Source organism: Pangasianodon hypophthalmus, chromosome 12, assembly GCF_027358585.1.
Source record: "Pangasianodon hypophthalmus isolate fPanHyp1 chromosome 12, fPanHyp1.pri, whole genome shotgun sequence".
In the NCBI taxonomy this organism is placed as follows: domain Eukaryota; kingdom Metazoa; phylum Chordata; class Actinopteri; order Siluriformes; family Pangasiidae; genus Pangasianodon; species Pangasianodon hypophthalmus.
The window spans coordinates 7808444-7827596 of NC_069721.1; the positions used below are offsets into that span (position 1 = coordinate 7808444).

The 19153-nt window shown below is 39.9% G+C and overlaps 1 protein-coding gene across 3 annotated transcripts in view; it reads left to right on the top strand.

The window, feature by feature from the left end:
* The window catches only part of arid5b (AT-rich interaction domain 5B), an 85935-nt gene that overhangs the window by 18331 nt on the left and 48451 nt on the right, over nucleotides 1-19153 (top strand). For all 3 annotated transcript variants that reach the window (XM_026915042.3, XM_053238600.1, XM_053238601.1), the window contains one exon: nucleotides 10503-10733. In XM_026915042.3, the coding sequence (XP_026770843.1) occupies nucleotides 10503-10733 (231 nt within the window). The remainder of the gene's footprint in view (nucleotides 1-10502; nucleotides 10734-19153) is intronic.

Sequence of the window (19153 nt, forward strand, 5' to 3'; positions counted from 1 at the left end):
GGATCTGTCACTTCATTCTTCCATCCATTCCTCATAGACAATCTCATCCCCTCTTCTTATGACCCATGGCTCACATCTGTAGCAGTAAACAGAGATGGATGGTGCATTTTGTAGCTCCTGAATCTTTAGCATTGAGTGCGAGTGACCCAGCATGTGTATCCCATTCCGTTTCATCTCCACATCCTGCTCTGAGCTGCAGAAAAGCCCTTATTTACATTCAGCTAGCTGGTCGCCCATCAGCAGCTAAACAGACAGCAGTAATTCATCTGAGCTAACTGTATGTGGTGTGGAGTCACTGGATGTATTGAAGGTTTCAGAGGAATGCCACACCATCCACGTCAAAAAGCCTCAGTGTGCCATTTGATCTGGCACAGAGAATCTGTATGAGTTTCATTTTCATATGTCATGGAAATGGCATTTGGTGAAGCGTTTGTGCTGACACAGGCAGGAGGCTAATGCAGAATAGGGTGAAAAGAGAGAAAAACAGATGAGACGCTAACTCTCCTGGCCAAGGTAATGTATTCCACACTAAATACAAATTGTATTGCTACACCGGGATAGCGAGCGGGAAACTGTGGCCTATATTCCGGCTGCGTAGAACAAAAAAAAAAAAAAACATGATTATTCAGATGCTTTGAGTATTTCTTTATGTTTCAAATGATCATATTTCAGAGGCTATGCCGGCTTTTTTTTTTTCAGTTTGTGCGAGGAAACAGATTGTGTGCATTCATTTTAAAGACAGCGCTGCTGCTCGGTTAAAGCATATGAAAAAGACACTTAGAGACGTGTGTTTACAGTGAGTAACCAACCCAAACAGCGATTATTTTGCAAAATGATCATTTGATTTTCCTTTAAAAATGGCACCAGGCTCTCGGTGCCCATACAGTGGAGCTCTGTGGCTCTGCCTATTTGCTTTTTTTTTTTTTTTTTTTAATAGTCATCATGTTTTGATTATTGGCAGGCCCATCTGGAAGTTTACAGGGCTTATTGTCCACTAATCTGCTCATATCGTTATTCCCCCTATGACTAAAGCATGGAGCAGTGCCAGCTTTTTTCTAAATCCACAAGCCGGGTATTGATGTGGAAAAAGTCTGTTAGTTTGCTAATAACAGTGACGCAGGTTTTCTGTGGGTTTTTTTTTTTTATTGTACAAGAGGAAAAGAGACAGGGGGTGGGGTTAGTTGAAATAGTATGCACAGTAAACTTTTTCAGTCCTGTTTGTTTTTCGTCGCTTTGCTCCATTTCCGTTGCTACCAGCAGATTAGGTACATGAGCCAGGGAGATAGTGGTAATGGCAGCTCGGCTTATGGGGCAACGTGCATGTCTCTCGGGCCTGACCTTTCAGGAAGTTTTATTGTTTGTCTCTGAAACAACATTCGGATGTGTCAGTTATTGATGTGGCTTTAGCATGGAAAAAAAAAAAAACCCAAATCAAAAGAAATGTATTAACCTGGAAAATCGGCTGCATTCTTAAATAGCGGAAATTCAATTAAAAATGATTGTCTTGCTACATTAGTAAGCCTTCCACCTCGAGGCATTGTGGAATCATCCATTTATACCTGAGGAGACTGAGTGTGTCAGAAAAGCACAATGTGGCTTTTTATGGTCTGTGTGGTGCCAAGCCCCATTCAGTCAGGATGACTAATCTGTTATTATCGCCAGCCAATCATTTCACATCGGGCAAGCAGCAGGGGTGGGGGTTGCGAAACTCAAGAAGCCTTCCTTTCTTAAATATTAAACACGCTGGGGTTTTTTTTACACACTCTATATCTCAGGTCTAATTAATCCCCTTATTTGCCAGAGGATTCCTCACAGCATTCAGCACACTGGTTAACTTTTCTCGAGTCATAGAGTGCTGTATGCAGCAAAAATATTGTGCACTGTTTAATATTGTGTAACTGTTTAATTATGCTCAAGTCCAATTCAGTTTGGCTCTGATTAATATCGAGAAAGCAGTCAGAGTGTGTAAAGATGTAGTTTAAGATGTAGTTATTGTTTGGCAAGTTTAGGTTGTAGATGTTTCTTTTGAGTGTGTGTGTGTGTTTTTCTTTTTTCTTTCTTTTTTTTTTCTTTTTCTTTTTTTTTTTTTAGAAAAACTGTAGATTTTATTCATAAGACTGAAGGAGCCAGAAAGTTTCCTTTAGATTACTGAGGTTGAGGTTTGGGTTATAAATTAATGACATTAATAATTATGGCAGTGGAAGGTCCTTGCAAGGATAGTAAGACAAACGTGTGTGTGTGTGTGTGTGTGTGCACGCGCTTGTGTGTGTTCACCCTCCCCCCACCATTGAAGAGGAGCCTGGCTGATTTGTAGCCTGTTGCAGGGATGAAATCAGTTTTTGCAGTGAGCAATGTGTGTGACAAATTTCCCACTGTGCCCGCGTCACTTGACGTCACACTGCCCAGGAAGCTCTCTATTCCACATTTATCCACTCTCTCGCCAGTGTTGGTGATGAATCAGTGACCAACTCTTGACAATTTTGACCTTTAATACTGTGCAAGCACAGACATCAGTGCATTACGTTCGTTCAAGGATGATGAGGACCTCTATAACCTTCTATAACATGAACATAGGTCCGAGAAAAATAGCTTCTTGATTGTTAGTAACAGGTGATTATTTACCAGATGCGTTCATAAAATAGCATAAATTCAATTACAAATGATTTCGGTGGTGTCCTGCTGTAGTAAATGTCATTTATTGTTCTCGTTTGCGTTACGCCCGTGTCCTGCACACTGGACACTGAAGTTTAAAAAGTGGGTGCCATTACTTTATCAACTGTAGTCAGGCTCAGCGTGTGAGTAAAGCAAGTAAAGCTCTTCCCCCTCCACAAAAAATAGGAAGCAGCAATGATCCATACAAAATTGAAAGTCCTTTTTATAAGCATGTTTTATTTTCATGTGTTTGTGTATGTGTGTGTGTGTGTGTGTGTGTGTGTGACAGCTCCTATAATTATGAACGATTTCTTCTATGGGCAGTAATTGAAAAGGCCTTGTCTGCCAGCATCTGTGGATGAAGAAATCGACACAATGGCACATTGATAGCATGGTATCTTCTTATCCCCTCCTGGCATCTAATCCACTCCTTTGTGTCACATCCTAAATACTTTTTAATTGGCTTCGTTGAGTAAATGCTATTCTTCAGCACTATTCTCTCAGCTCAGTGTAATCATTTCTCCCACTCACGTGCTAAAATAGAGAGCTGTCATTGTTCTAGCGAAGGCTAGTGTGTGAGAATATAATGTGCCATTTTCTTAAACTGGCTCATGTTAATCGTTTCGACGCCTACGTCACTCGTCTTTGTAGTTTTTTTTTCTCTTTTTTTTTTTTTGGACACCTGAGAGCTGAGTTAATACATATTTAAATTGCTTATTAAAAACAGGACCAAAAATAAATATTTGATTTTGCATCATGAGATGGAGTGGAACAGCAGATAACGAAATGGCAATCTAGCTTTTGTGTTTAGCCTCGGATTAAGTCTCAGATATTATCGGATTTACACAGTTCAACATGTTAAAATCCATTACTGGAACACAACAGCTAATATCTAATATTCTATTTTAAAGTGTAATGGGACTTTAGCTTATCTTTTACTAATCTCACATTAGTAATCATTATGAAAACGGTACAAAGTGTACATGAACTGTCTGTTAATCTGTGTAATATCTTACTAGGAAGCCTAAGTGTATGAGTCTCATGGGCTTCTCACAGTTTAATCTGGCTCGTTTTAAACTGTTTAAATACTTCATAGAATTCCAGCACAATCAAAAAGATCCAAGCCAACTCCCATGACTTAGATTCATATCATATAAAGCTCTGGTCTTCACAGTCTGTGTCCAGAGTAAATGTGCTCTTTGTGTTTCATGAAAGATACATTTCAGGGATGGAGAAATCAGTAGCCAGGGCGCCCGGAACAAGAGGATTATGTGTCCACTATTAGGCTATTAGTTTTTTTATTCATAGTTGTACATGGACAAGTGGGTTCAGTATGTTAGCAGTCATCATTGCATTTTTTTCCCTCTCTCATTAAAATTCAGAGAATGGCAAGATTCTACTCTCTAGTTAGTTTCACAGTAAAAAAAAAAAGTCTTCCATTTGGTATATGTATTTAAACAAAACGCGTTTCACAGATCCTGTGACTACAGCGTAAGCTTCTTGATCCGAATCCCACCAGCTGCGGCACTACACACATCCTCAGAGGTGCGATTTGCCTTACATTAGAACGGTTAGTAGTAAGAATCAGGAACATGCCGGTATGTGGAAACAGTGACAACACCGAGCAAGTGCACTGCAAAATATTTCTACAACTCAAGCTAGCACAACACGCACATAGATAACATATCAAGATTCAATATAGACACTAACAAGCCCTGAATAATATCTTGTATGCATTATGTGAAGAGAGGAACACCACAACTCATATGCTACGTTAGTTACGTGTTTTAGTCAAGGAACACCACAACTCATATGCTACGTTAGTTATGTGTTTTAGTCAAATGTAAATGTTGGCTTAATGATTTGCCTTTTTTTTTTCTTTTGTCAAGGATGCAAACGCATTGTGCTTCCTCAGACACTTTCTTAGAAAAGCATGACAGTGGGATTATGAGTCATTTCCTATGCATGGATTTATATACGCATTTCTGTCTGTGTTAATGCACTTAACCAGCTCGCCATATGTTATTACATTATGTTAGCTACCTCTTTTTTTGGTAGCTGCATGACGCTGGGCAGCACAATGGAGCTTTTACCTCCTAGATAATTGATTTCATTCAGTATTTAGTGATCTAGAGAGCAGCAGGCAGCTTTACAAGGATTTAGTGAAATTTATAAATTATTAAAAATGACTTTACTGGTGAAACTCAAAACTCCAGCTTCATTTTGACTTTATCACTGTAGCACTGTGCTGTAGAACTTGAAGCTAATATTTGAGCTGAATGCTCAATAACCAGTAAAGCGCACACAAAAAAACTCAATACACTGTAAAACACAAAACGCAAGTTCACTGATATAAAATAAGACTGCCTTGAGTTATTGCAGTTACAGATAGAGTTACTGTTGCTTGAACAACAGGATTACCTGAGGCAATTCATTTCCATGAAACATTTGAGTAAACTTAACTTCTCCCACTCAAGCTTTGAAAAAACAAATCCATCTGTTATTAATCTGTTATGGCGCTTCACCCATATGCTCCTTGACTGTGTGATTGGGATAATTACAGCCATGATGTAATATCCTGTACTCAACACATGCTCTTTTAGGTTTCTTCATGTCTGAGGTCAAATATATAATGTTGGTGTATTATTATTATATAATTTTGGTAAAATAATAGGGGTGGAATAAAAAAAAATAAAATAAATTGTTGACCGTAAAACTCATTGAGGTTGTTTTTTTGGTGTGATATTACACTGCAGTACAAGTATTCAGTTGTTTGGTTAGGGAAAGTATTTAAACAGACTTGATTTTTATTTGATATGTAGGCCACATAGTTTCATGCTGCACCTGGGAATACCAATATAGCATTAGGTTAACTGTATCACTATTTCAGCTTTCCTTATCACTGTGTATCCTCAGCTCTCTAATTTGAACCGTTCTCTGCTTACTGTCTTGGGAGCAGAAACCCACAAATTCCATTACCAAATTAGTATCTAGCGTTTTGTACGACACTGTTAATGACTTACACGGACAGAGTTGTAAAATAGGATTATAAAATGCTGTTTTTATGTCTCTGGAATAATTTGACGTTCCAAATATGTTCCATCCAAGACCTACTGCTGTTCAAAGTTTGCAAATTAGTCATCAGCAACACAGGTGTTGGGATTGCTCTAGGAAACCTGGCACCTTGGCTCGTTCATACGGAGCAATACAGAAAGCCTTGGGCCCATATGGGATTCACATGGGACTCACCAGACCAATAAAATATCACCGTGTAACGTAAATCATAAAGAAAGTGTTTTGGATATTGGGGGAATATTGCGGAACAGCTCGACTCGGAGGCAGCGTAAGCCTGGACTGGACGGAGGTGAATAAAGAGCTATATTATGGACGTACAGGAAGCAGTGGGATAGACGCCGCCCATGTGCGTCTTGAGCAACCTGCGATCTATTACGCTTAGATCTTCCACTGTTGCTCTTGGCACATGAAACACAATCACACAAATTTAAAAGTGGGTGAGAGCGTTTCTCAGTAATTGAGCTCAGGCACAAACTCGCAGTGGATTTTTCCAGGCATCCGCTTTCAATTGAAAGTTTCCTCCCAGTTCGGTGAAAAAATCGTATGCGTTCAGGAGTCTCGTGCTATTGAGAGAAAGACAGGCATGGCGCTCTAAATAGGCCAGCCTCGTCCTCGGGAGAGAATAATCCACTGGAAGGTGAATTAGAGACATTTAAATATGAAAAGCTTGATATATTTAAGTATCGAGAGACGATAGTGGGCAATTGGTTATCTGCATATATTCTGCACACATGATTTACTGCCCACTTAATACCGGAGAAATAAAGACGGACAGCTTGAGAGGCTGATGTCCTGCTGCTTGCTGCGTCCTAGCTTTTTATGGAGGTTGCACACACAGAGGACAATTCACAAGGAGCGCCAGCAGCAGGGCATCTGAACAGTCTGTAAAGCTAAAACATAAACCAGCACATTAATAATAGTGCTGCACAGTGTTGCATTACTATATTTGTTCAGTGTAAATATAATCGTCCTAGTTTACATCCAGAGCTATTTCTAGGCCGGTCTTGTGTCATTTCTGTGCACACATTAGCTCAGCTATGAACATGCTTTTTAGCATTCCAGCCAATGATGCATAAAAACAATTACATCCTGTTGAAGACTCAGAAGGGTTACACTATGCAAATTGAATAGTCTGATGTTATTTGGTTCAGTTTACCCTGTGGTTGATTTGTGGTTAATAATAATTGGAAATTAATTACACAATAACACCAGTAGATCTAAAAACTTGTTTCCACATTCTGTATACCAGAAAAACTGCTGTTTTTTTTTTTCCTTCCCTACTTCACAGAATTGTAATACCGATGTAATAACACACACTGATACACACAGACATTTGAGATACAGCACACAAACACATCACTTTGATTCATGGGTTTATGACCGAAGTGTAATTGTGTTAGCCATTATTGACGAGAAATATTTCATTAAAACTGTTGCCGTGGAGATGACACATTTTCCCCCTTCCGCTGCCTCGTGTCTCAGCGTGCAGCGTGCTAGTATCAATAATAATGCATGCCAATAACCTTAGCATCAATGCTCGTCTGCTTTAATAGGCTGCAGTAATGAGGACATATAATAAGCAGCTTCTGCCAAGAATATTCTTAGTCTCTATCTCTCCGTTTCTGTCTCTCTTTTGCTCTCCAGCCCCCAATCTCTGTGTTCAAATTAATATTTTGACCTGTGCTTTTCAAAAAGACAGGTAGCTATTAAAGCTCATCTGTCAACCCTGATTCACTCGACGGTGAGAAAGGGTTGGATACGGTCAGTGATGAGGGTGAGACGGTCCTGGAATGCATCATGACACCTCTGTTTCACTTGCTGGCTATCCAGCACGCCGTTTAAGAGCGGCTTTAAAACATGCACGTAAAGTGGCTGACACACAACCTGGGAGTTGTCTTTCTTATAGCCTAGTCACCGCACTCGAGCTTGTGAGGGAAGATGGCAGCTCCGATATTGAACAATGTCTTAGCAAGTGCTCAGGTTTTACAAAAACTAATCAAAGGATCTTTATTTGTATTTGCGGAAGAAAGAAAGAAGCTCGAGCAGACACATTTTAAGAGAGTTAACAAGCTGACAGGTGATTTGGAGATACGGCTCTGTAAACTTCCATAACAAGCTCGGGCAGGTACCGCAGCCAGCTGTACACAGCCATTATCAGATTTTTATCTAGGTCATGTTGTCTTCCATGAGCCAAACATTATAATTAGAATGTAATATGCACTAACATTTGGTTTTATATATTTTTGAAAAAAAAAAAAAAAAAAAAAGTGGCGTGGTTTGTAATCGGTGAGTTTTTGTGCTTTCGTTGCCCTTGGCTGTTTTCTTTTTTTCTGACAATTTTATAACTTGACATTCTGTCCCATTGGGAAATAAGCAAGTCGTATATTTTCCACTTCCTTAACAACCTACAAAAACAAAAGCTCCCTTTCAACTGAACATTTTCTCAGTGCATTTTGTGACTCAAGTCATAGACCCTCAGGCCTCCCTTCTAAAATTTTATAAGATTAAGTAACTAATGATTATTAGCATTCAGACGTGCTTTACCACATACATCCTGCATTTTATGTTTAATTGGCCCTCTTTGGCAGGGGTGCAGAGTAGAGAGGTGTTATGTAAATATATTCCCACAGAGGGCCATTTGACATTTTGTGGAGCACTTGTGCTGTAAACGAGGAGAACATTGCCATATTTAAAGAAACAGAGTCTCTTTCCAGGGATATGATAAGACGTGTGAGGCTTAGACAGATCCGAGGGGTTGATTTTGTGACCAATCAGTGCCTTCTTCTCTCCTTGTGACAAGGGCCTCTTGTCAAGGCTATTAAAGGAAAATTGCATAATGCAATTTCCATTGCCCTCTAATGATAGTGCAGTCCTTCCCAATTAAATACCAAAGAGATAAGAATGGCTTTCTTTAGGAAAGGTTTGATTTTATGAGTGAAATGACTGTGGCTGCTTTTTTTTTTTTCTTTGCTTTCTCTTTTCCCCCACCATCCTGTCTGGCCTGAGGCAAAATCTAATCAGGAAAATGTATGCAGACTGCCAGACGATTAACACAGGACCAAATTGTGAATAGAAAGCAGAGTATGGCCTGGTTCATTCTTGACACACGACTGGAGAAGCAGTGGAAACACGAGCGATATTGTTAACATACTCACCTGTGTACTTTATGTACATCTGGGAGATTAAAAGCAACATCCACTAGATGACACATTAGAAATATCGCTGGACAGCAAAACTCTAAAATGCACAGCGATGTTAAATTCACTGATGTGTTTAACATGTCTTTCTTAAAACTTTCTTTCGTCGTCATGATCGTTATCTGATCGATATGTGTCTCAAATCAAAAACTATGACTTTGCATTGCCCCCCACTATTTACGCTGGTATTGCACCAGACATGTAGCATTAATCTCTTAAGGACGTGTATAAGTGATACTCTAAATTACAGCAAGGCACGTGCCAAATCCGTCTTGCGTACATGTAAAAGCAAGTATAGTCCACACTAAAAAAGAGGGCAAGAGAAAAAGTGAAAGAAGTAAATTAATTCTTTTTCTATTGACGCATTAAGGTCTGTGCTTGGTGTAAAGGGACAGTTTCCACAAAGTGAAAGCCACTATACTATATACAGTGCTAAGTGAATGGGCCAATTCCACTCACCACTCAGAGGAAGAGAATATGTGCACCGCATCTCTGCATCGGCCTTAAGTGGCTGTAAGACATGCAATAAAAGTCCTATAAAAAGATAAACAGGGTAAATCAAAGAGCATCAAGTTGCTTTTTCCGTCCAGAGCCTCTCGAGTTCATTTAAAGTTACTCGGGTTCCTCTAGCCAGGGACTCACACACCAGAGCCTCTTGTTGATGGATTTCTCTCTACAAACAATATGAAAAACCATAAAGTATTTTTTTTAAAAAAAAGCTCCAGTATTTGCCTGGTATTTGCTAATGAACTCGTAACCCTGAAAAGAACCGTCCTCCATGCACCTGGCTGTTTTTCAAGATTCCAAATACTGCCCAGGAAAATGCGTCTTTTGACCATGGTGACAGATGTATACTCACTTTTCCTGTGTCCAGTGGATTGGGTTTTACAGCTCCTTGGCAGCTCCTCCTAAGCTGCTGACATGTCTGAAGCACTCCAGTCTATTGAAAGCTGCAAGCATCTGAGTTTTTAGTGCCATATTATAAGAGCCCATATTGTGAGCGTGTGTTTTACCAGGGGTACGATTGTTTATTTTCTTTATGTTTAGGTTTTTGATACAACTGAGGTATCTCATGACGGAAGAAGGAGCTATGGACTATCTTGCCTAAGAGCTCTGATTGTGCAGGAGTGAATGATGTGGCACCCTGCCAGCAGTCTACTTTTTTTTTATTGCCAATCCTAACAGATGGCTGTCATGTTAAAACAGCGGTTTGAGTTGTAAAATGTTATATCTCACATGTCTGTGCTTCAACTCAAGAAGACCTTCACCCATCACTATCTTGTTAGATAAGCTATACGAGTTTAGGTTCTGCCTCCTCCGGCTTCTGAAATACCTCAGGCCTGGTAAGATATATGGAGACTGTAGGAGAAGAAGGCAAGAATCAGCAATGACCTTTTTGCATTGCGCAAGCTGACTTAGCAGTTTGCAGTTAATCCACGCCACAGTTGTAAGAAGCAACACAAAAATATCACTCGACCCTTGAACAAGTGTAACTGTAGAGTGTTTCTATGGCACGTTGGCCTTGTCAGCAACAGACAGTACATTTCTGATGTTCTTTCTTTCCCTGTGTACCTGCAGGTGATGATGGCGAGGACAAGAGGGTCCTGGTGCTAAGCTATCCACAGTACTGTCGCTACCGCTCCATCATCGCACGGCTCCGTGAGCGGCCTGCCTCACTCCTGACGGACCAGGTGGTACTAGCTCTAGGGGGTATTGCTACGCTCACAAGCAACACTCAGATTCTCTACTGCAGGGACACATTTGAGCACCCCACACTGCTGGAGAACGACAGCATCTGCGATGAATTTGGTATGCAACCTTCACTCTATAAGACAGTTGATTTTCAACTTCTCTCTGATTGGGAATTGCCAATCTCAATTGGTGTGTGTATCTTCTTTAAAAATAAAAGTTGGCTGGTGAAATTACTGGTGGAGATTGGCAGAGTTGGCAAGATCTCAAGTGGTCTCTGAGGAAGTGTGAACTGGGCTGAATAAGTGAGTGATAAAAATTATGGTTGAATTGATGTCTGGACGGGTGGATTGGTGAATAAATGGATGGATGGGAGGGCAGATAGGTGAAAGGATGAATGTATTGGCAGATGATAGAATAAATGGATGGCTCTGAGATGTCCAATCAAACAGCAATAAGACGTAAAATTGGTGGACAGATGGACAAATGGATATTCAATTAAAGAATAAATAGATGGATGGATGGATGGATGGAGGAATAAATGGATGGAGGAATGGAGGAATGGATACATGGATGCAGGGATGAATGAAGCATGGATAGATGGGAAAACTAATGCATTGAGGGATGGATAAACAAGTAGATGGATATATAGATTGATGGGTGGACGACTGACGTAGTGCATGAATAGATGAATGGAAAAATGAATGGAGAGATAGATAGATTGACGGATCGACAAATGGAATGATGCAAAGATGAATGGAAGGATAGATAGGTAGATGGATGAGTAGATGGGTGGATGGTTGGGTGAATGAATTAATGGAGGGATGGATGAATAGCTTGATGGACAGAATGAAAGGATGGTTGATATGGTACATGAAGAGATGGATGGATAGTTAAACAGATGAGTAGATAAATAGATGGATGGGTGGATAGGTGGGAGAATGAATGTAACCACCTACATAAGCTTCTGATGAATAAACATCCACAGTGCTCTGATCAAACCAGCTTCTCTGTGAAGGTTTTGCTGTTTGATGTTAATCATATGACGGCTGTTAAAGTGTCTCGGGAGAGGCTTTGGCGAGGCAGTGGGCACTGGAGCTGGCACATCAGCAGGCATAAATGACTTGTAGCCAGTTTGATCACACAGGTGCTAATTAAAGCAGACACACAGTTGGTTTCTAGCCTGGCCAGCCTTCCAGCCGCAGCTAGAACAAGAGAACGATAGATGAATGAGACGGCCATTCCCCATGATGGAGCAGTGAGCTTTTACCCCTGAGGTCAGAGCCGGGCTTTAAGGTCTGTCAGTCTCTGCCACAGCTATGAAGAAGAAGTGATGTCTGTCTTCCTCTTGGTTTGATCGTTCGAGTGTTGTGTTGTTGCTCGCTGTCAGCGCTGCTTTTAAAAGTGATACAGCTACTGGCACACTAAAGGAGCTCTTGTTTGCAGCTTGAAGTGGTTCTCGGAACACTTTTTTACGTGACAAGCTGGACTTACTAATATTTTGATTTGCTTGTAAGAGATATATTAGCGACTAACAGCTGGTCGCACAAGTTGTTAGAGCAGTGTAGTAGGAAGCAGTAAAGAAAAAAATTTTCTTATCTTAACCAGTAGTGTCAGATGTCACCACTTAACATGAATGCAAATCTACTACTGCTATGTGATATTAGTTATACTACAGAGCTTTTGAATTCTCACATCTAAAGGTGTTGATACATTTTCTGTAACAGCAGCTGTGACAATAGTGCCGGCTGTAATTCAAATCACAGCTTATATTAATACGTTATTGTTTCTATAGTAACAACTCATTCACAGGGACTTGTATTGCAGATGCTCCACATAATCTAAGGCTAATAATAAACAGATTAAGAACACATCTTCTTTGTTTAAGAAACATATTATCATGGACACGGTGAAGTTCCTTTAAGGAGACATTTATTTAACATTTATGGAAGGAGCCTCCAGTGCCAGCGCTTTGTAACAGTCAGTAAGTTGTCCGCCACAGGAAAGTTTTCAGGACTTTGTGCATTCTGGTTTCTTAATAACGTAGCAAGCTGTGTTTTTTGTCTTATTAACATTGAGAGAGGGAAAGAAAGCCTGGTAAGTGAAAAGGACTGTTTATAGCTGCTATAACGTAAGTGATAAAAGGAGCTAGCTTTTATCGCGGATGCTCGACAGCATTAAATGTAGCTATAAACAGTTAAAAAGCACAAAGTGTCATTCGTTAATAATTCAAAAATTCCCATCATTGGCAAATCGCTGTGGTGTAAGAGGAATAAAACACTTCAGGACATCTTGTTATTGGAAAATAGTCCAACCCCTCTTGAATTATTTTCCTATAAAATCACACCATGTTGTGTAATAAAACCTTTGTGTAATAAAATTTCCTTTGACAAAAACTACTGTATGTTAAAAACAATGACTAATGAGACTCTTGAGTCCGCGAATAGCAGATGAGCTTTTTTGTATGAATGTTTGTGTCCTTTAATAGCTGGTTCTATTCATACACCCAGACATATCATATTTTTTTACAAATACGAGTGAGGAGGAAGTATTAATTTTGAGAATCAACAGCAATGTGGCAAATACCAATTAGTAGCTCTCGCCTTGGCTGCCAACGTTAAAACAGGGATTATTAAATTTATCCTGAATTCTACATGACTACATCATCAATGATAACATTTACTTTTTTCTAGTACTGCATACTCTGCCCTCGAAAGGTTACTGTACTTGATTGTTCTTTGGATTTATGTCCAAGCAGAATCTGCTTTCAATTCTGTGACCCTGCCAAAAAATCAACTCATGGGTGACGAGGCACGCAGTTTTTTACTCGCTCTAGGGCCGTTTATGTAATAACTTAGAACAGCAGCAGCTTTGCTTAAATGGCTCACAGTGTACTTAATGGTTTATCTCTTGCACATAAAGGACACGAGTTGGCTGTGAATTACTGGAAAATATCAAATACGCAATCTGGGTTTTGTAATAAACAACACTTTTTGGTAAGCATGTATTCAGAGATTGTTGTAGAACCCGACAGCTTGTAGATAACGCCAGCACACTTTGATCAAAACGCCTTTCTTCCTGGCCAGGCTTTAAACAGAGCTCAGGCGCATTGTAACAAGCCATCATTTTAGTAAACTTAAGGGTGTGTTATTTATTAAGCTCTGAACTCATGCGTGTGAAGTCATCGCTCATGCAAAGGCATAGATTTGATTTTGGCTGTTCTGAAGCACATCAGAGAGAGCGAGATGAGAAAAATCATAGGGGACAAGGAAGAAATGAAAATATGGAGCGTTTTTCATGCCCAGAGTGAAGGTTACTTGGTGGAAAATCTCCCGCGTTTAACCTAACCATTAACTTTACAGAGAAAAGTAACGTGGCTTCCAGAGCCTTGGCATTTGAGAGGGCTGTCCGATGGTTTTGAGAAGGTTCCAGTACATTAGAGAGCAGCGGCCAGCGTAGAGGGGTCTGTTTCAGGAAAATGTGGCAGGAATGGTGTAGTTCACTCGCTGTCTTGCTCACACATATTTTTAGTAAGTTGATCCGAAGTCTCCTGCCAATTGCAGTTTCATCTGCTCCGTCTTTTAATGGAAATGTCCACAGGGCTTGCCTTGCCCGCCTGCTCTTCTGGCCACACGTCAATCTCTCTCCCGGTCTCTCCCTCAAGGAAACAGAGGCTGCTTAATTGACTTAAAGGTCTTACTCATATGTGATTGGGCACTGAATTGGAGCTGGGTGAAATATTTCTCCCCACCCCATATTAGGAATGTAATTAGAACCTGTAGAACCCCATTTTGTTGTGATTACAATGCATTATATTGTGTGGGAAGGATCAGCAGGGCGAAGGCGCCCCATAGGCAAACAGAGGCCAATTTGGTTGACGCTCCTCAGCAGGGTCTGACCCTGACCCCAGTGGGTCACATGACTCCCGATGACAGCCCGAACAATTACGGCTGCCACATTCCTCTCCGGCTGTGGCATACTGCAAAGCCAACTCTAATAGCCATACCTCCTGGTGAAAGAGATATCACCACCCTGTTTAGGAATAACAAATCCAAAAAAACAGAAGGGTTCCTCTTCCATGAAGGACATTGTCTCTGAAAAGCATAGAGCAGGGAAGAGAGAGAGGATCGAAGTGTCTCTTTAGACAGGTAATGTTAATGGGTGGGGGGGCTATTGAAGAGTGTGTGCTTTTTTTTTTTTTTTTTTTTTTTTTTTTATGTTGAAGCTCTGTAATGGCCGTGCTGTTATTCCCCCTCTCCTGATTCATTTCCTGTTTCTGAGGACGTTTATTTTTAGGAAGTCAGTATTATTATGTGGGCATATGCTTAATGATTGCAGTGTGAAGCACAGGCATAAAAGCTGCATTATGGAGTGAAGAGGGATTTTTTTTTTCACCGTGGCACGTCAGAGAGAACGAAGACATTAATGTTCTCGTTAGGACACTTGTTTTGTGGCAGATGATGAGATGTCTGTTAAGGCTGTATCTTTATCTGCCAGGCCTCAGTCAGCACGGCTGTTTTTTTTTTTTTTCACGTGATGTGACAGGAATGTAGTATATCTGATTAGAGCATGATTGGTGCATAGCAATGAGGATGAAAATTAATGGTAGCCTGTTGTTTGGTAAAGAGAGGGGGCAACTCACAAAGCAGCCTATTGTTGTTTATCATCAAGGACCCTCTTGTGTCGCAGCCATTGTTCAGAAGTGTTAATAATTTGTACTTAAGTAAATCAAATTGCAGGCCAATGGCGCGCTCCTTGGGTTCGCAGTTTGCAGAGCGAGCACTCCGATTTCATCCTCTGCCTCATTTAGAGGATGTGTTTACCGCATACACGGCAATAAAAATGGGTCATTTATTTTCCTCCCATGAAAAAAAAGCCCTAGCAATGAAGTGTGTGTGTATGTGGGCATGTTTTTATATCTTGTTGGGAACCAAATGTCATCACAAGGATACGAATATTGGACAGTTTCGACTTTATGTGGAAATTTGGCCGGTCCCCATGAGGAAAACTGCTTTTTTAAAATGAAGCTTTTATATTAGGGGAAAAAAAACTTCTATAAAAAATTAAAAGAGGCAAAAGGTTTGGTTACTGATGTTAAAGTTAGAGTTTAATTTTAGATAGCTGCATTAATAATTGTGTTTATGGAAGGTCCTCACAAGGATAGTAAGACAAGTCTTGTGTGTCTGTGTGTATTGGTTAATTTCGCATCCATGTGGCCAAGTGTGTCTCTTGGAGAAGATTTTAATAGGCATTCGGAGAACGGAGTTTGATTGATACCATATTTTGGAGAAGAGCGGGGACATCTGTGTGCTGTGTGTGAGCTTGTTGAAGAGAATATTAATACTTAGATAGTTTGCATGGCTTTTTAAAGTACCAGGCAGGGAGAAGTATGGCGACTCGACTCGGGCCTTAAAGGAAGTGGGCACTGGCTTCTCCACTCGACCATGTGGCTGACGGAACATTTGAATAATTAGATGCAGGGAAAAAGATTTATTATCCCAGGCGCATATGGAAGAAACTTTTTCAGAATATTGAGAAACATCATACAGCCCTCCTCCCCACTTCATCCCCTGCGCTGTTTCATCAAAGAAGGGAGGGAGGAAAAATACGAAATGAAGTAAGAATTACCTATTACCCAGTTCCTTTTGCAATCGGATCCGGTTCTCAAGCTTTGCCGCTTACATAAACAAAGCTTTCTCTCAAATTTGATTCAGCATTAAGTCCTTCCAGAGAATTTGACACCCCCTCCCCCCATCCCCCTCCCTGGTTCTATTTATATTGGATATGAAGTTCTTTGTCGTTCCCTGTGTCTTCATTGGAAATTAAATTCTGGTGTTTGCTCGGAACAAAAAGTATTACATTTAAGTAGTGCAGCAGGGAGATTTCCCAAATTCCATAGGAGCTCTCTCTTGCTCTCTTTCTCTCTTTCTCTCTCTCTCTTTCTCTCTTTTTCTTTTCATGTTTTCTCTCTCTGTCTCTCCTCTGGCTGTACTTGGCTTTGCTAGATTTAATGCAGGTAATTAATGCCATCCAGATGTTGCAGTCAGATCCATTTTGGTGCTGCACGCTGAAAGCACGGACAAGCTCAGGCAGGCTCCATCCACACTAATCACTTAATACACTCGAGAAGGATTGTACGAGCAGTTAAATAAACAGTATGTAAAATGATTACTGTTTTCCGTGCGCAAACCATACAATTAGCCCCAACACACGCTTTTACACTCATCATTTGCATTAGGGGGAAAAAAAAGCTCCCTTTACATTTCAGCTTTTTGTCCTTTTTTTATTGCTCTCTGTATCTCTATCCCTCTGTCCGTCTGCATGGACTAGTTTTCGTTCCTCAGCGCTGTTTTCTACATTAGGTTTGATGATTCAGGTCTGTTTTTTTTCCACCCATTTCACAATCTGGATTGAATTACTAAAGGTCATGCATTTTTTAATAGCCCATATGCCTCATCCATGTGTCATATTAAGAATTCAAGACCAAAGCAAAGAGCTGCCTATTTTTCAATCCAAAGTTATACTTGTTTTTATTTCCATCGTACTCCCGGCCTCGTCAGGGTCAGGGTGAAACCCCCCACCCCCCACCCCCCTTAAAATCCAAAATCATTTCCCCCCATAGTGGTATTTGCATAATAGTCCAGTGAAGCTACAATATTTCCCCGAATTTGGTAATGAATAACACACAGGTCATCCAGATACACACAACTGCATGCTTCATGTGTGTGTGTATGTCTGTGTGTGTGTGTGCCAGAGCCTGTTTTGTGGTTTTTGCATGTGCTTTGTGGTTTTCTGCTGCTGTGACTCTGGGGTCAGTATTATAAGTTTAAATGGGTTTTACAGCTTGCTGTTTGCTCACATGTCAGTTTGTTCGCCATTCCACCCAACGCTCGCTTCACCAACAGAACCATCTGTATGTAAAATATGGAGTTTAACGTAAAGCTGGATGGTATAATAACAATATCAGCGATATGACAGTATAATAACGATATCGACGATATGACAATGTAGTATCTATAACGGCAATGCGACAATATAATATCAATATCGGCAATATGACAGTATAATATCAGTACCAGCGATATGACTATATAATATCAATATCAGCAATATGACTATATAATATACATAACAGCGATATGATGATATAATATCAATATCAGTGATATGAAGATATAATATCGATATCGGCGTCATGACAATAGAATAACAATATCAGTGATATGACAGTCTAATATTGATAACGGCGATATGACGATATAATATCAAGATCAGCGATATGACACTAATTTCGATAACAGCGGTATGATAATAGTATTAATATCAGAAATATGACAGTATATTATCGATAATGTCGATAGGATGATATAATATCGATAACAATGACACGATGATATAATATCAGTATCAGCAATATGACAATATAATATCGATAATAGCGATATGAGGATATAATATCAATATATAGGCCTACAGGTATTGTGATATCTTTTTATAACATTTGATTGAAGGCAGCTGAATAGTTGTTAAAGTGTTATACTGTTTTGAACCTTTAAAAACATTTTGTAAAGATTCCAAACTTGAAAATTTTAAAAGGTTTATAGAATGTTTTATTTTCTCTCCTGTTCAGTGTTAAATGATTTATTTTTGTAGACATTAAATACAAGTATCGACTCAGTTTGTTAGCAAACCTAAACATTTGAATGAAATTCATATTGTGCATCATAGAAAAGTATTGTGATATGATATTTTTTGTCACCTTAGTTTCACGTCAGATCTTTTAAGGATCTTCTAAACTTTTGTTGTGTAACAGTGAAATTACTTGCTGTACCTTTAAGACATTCCATTAGAACATGCACATTTCTGTATTATTCAGTGTGTTACAGTTCAAATGATCTTGTATGGTGTGTTTAGTAGCAAAACTAAAACAGTGGTTAGTACATTAGTTATTACTGCTATATACTCAATACTGAGTTTTGGTATACTTTTTATCAGTTTACAGCTACATGTTATGTTGTGGAACGTCTGAAACAAGTTAGTTCTTTTAATACGGCTGACAGGCGCTACACTGATGAGCGCAGCGATGGTGATTGACTCAGCCTCTACTCCATGTCATGCTCTCAGCTGGCTGTGTCATTTTTGTGACATTTTTCAGGCAGGGCTTTGAAATGAGTTTGGACACTTGGACTCCTACATTAGTGTGGGGTTCCTTTGTTTGCTCTCCAGTTGGACCTGTGACGCATTTAGGAACTGTGTATGAAATACAGCCAGAAAGCCTTCATATATGACTTCTGACAGAGAAAAAGCGCGAGTCCTCTTTAGAACTTTCCATGCGAGTGTTTGTAATGCATCACATCAAATTGAAACCAAATTGCCGTTCTTTTCTCCTAATGCTGCTCGGGGCCTGCGAGGACTTCTGCGTCCTGACAGCTGCGAGTGCTATGAAGCATTTTATTAAAGTGCCCAGATTCCCTGAACACACAACCACACACAAGCACGTATCCACTCACTTAAACAGCCACCTTAATTTGTAGTTAAAT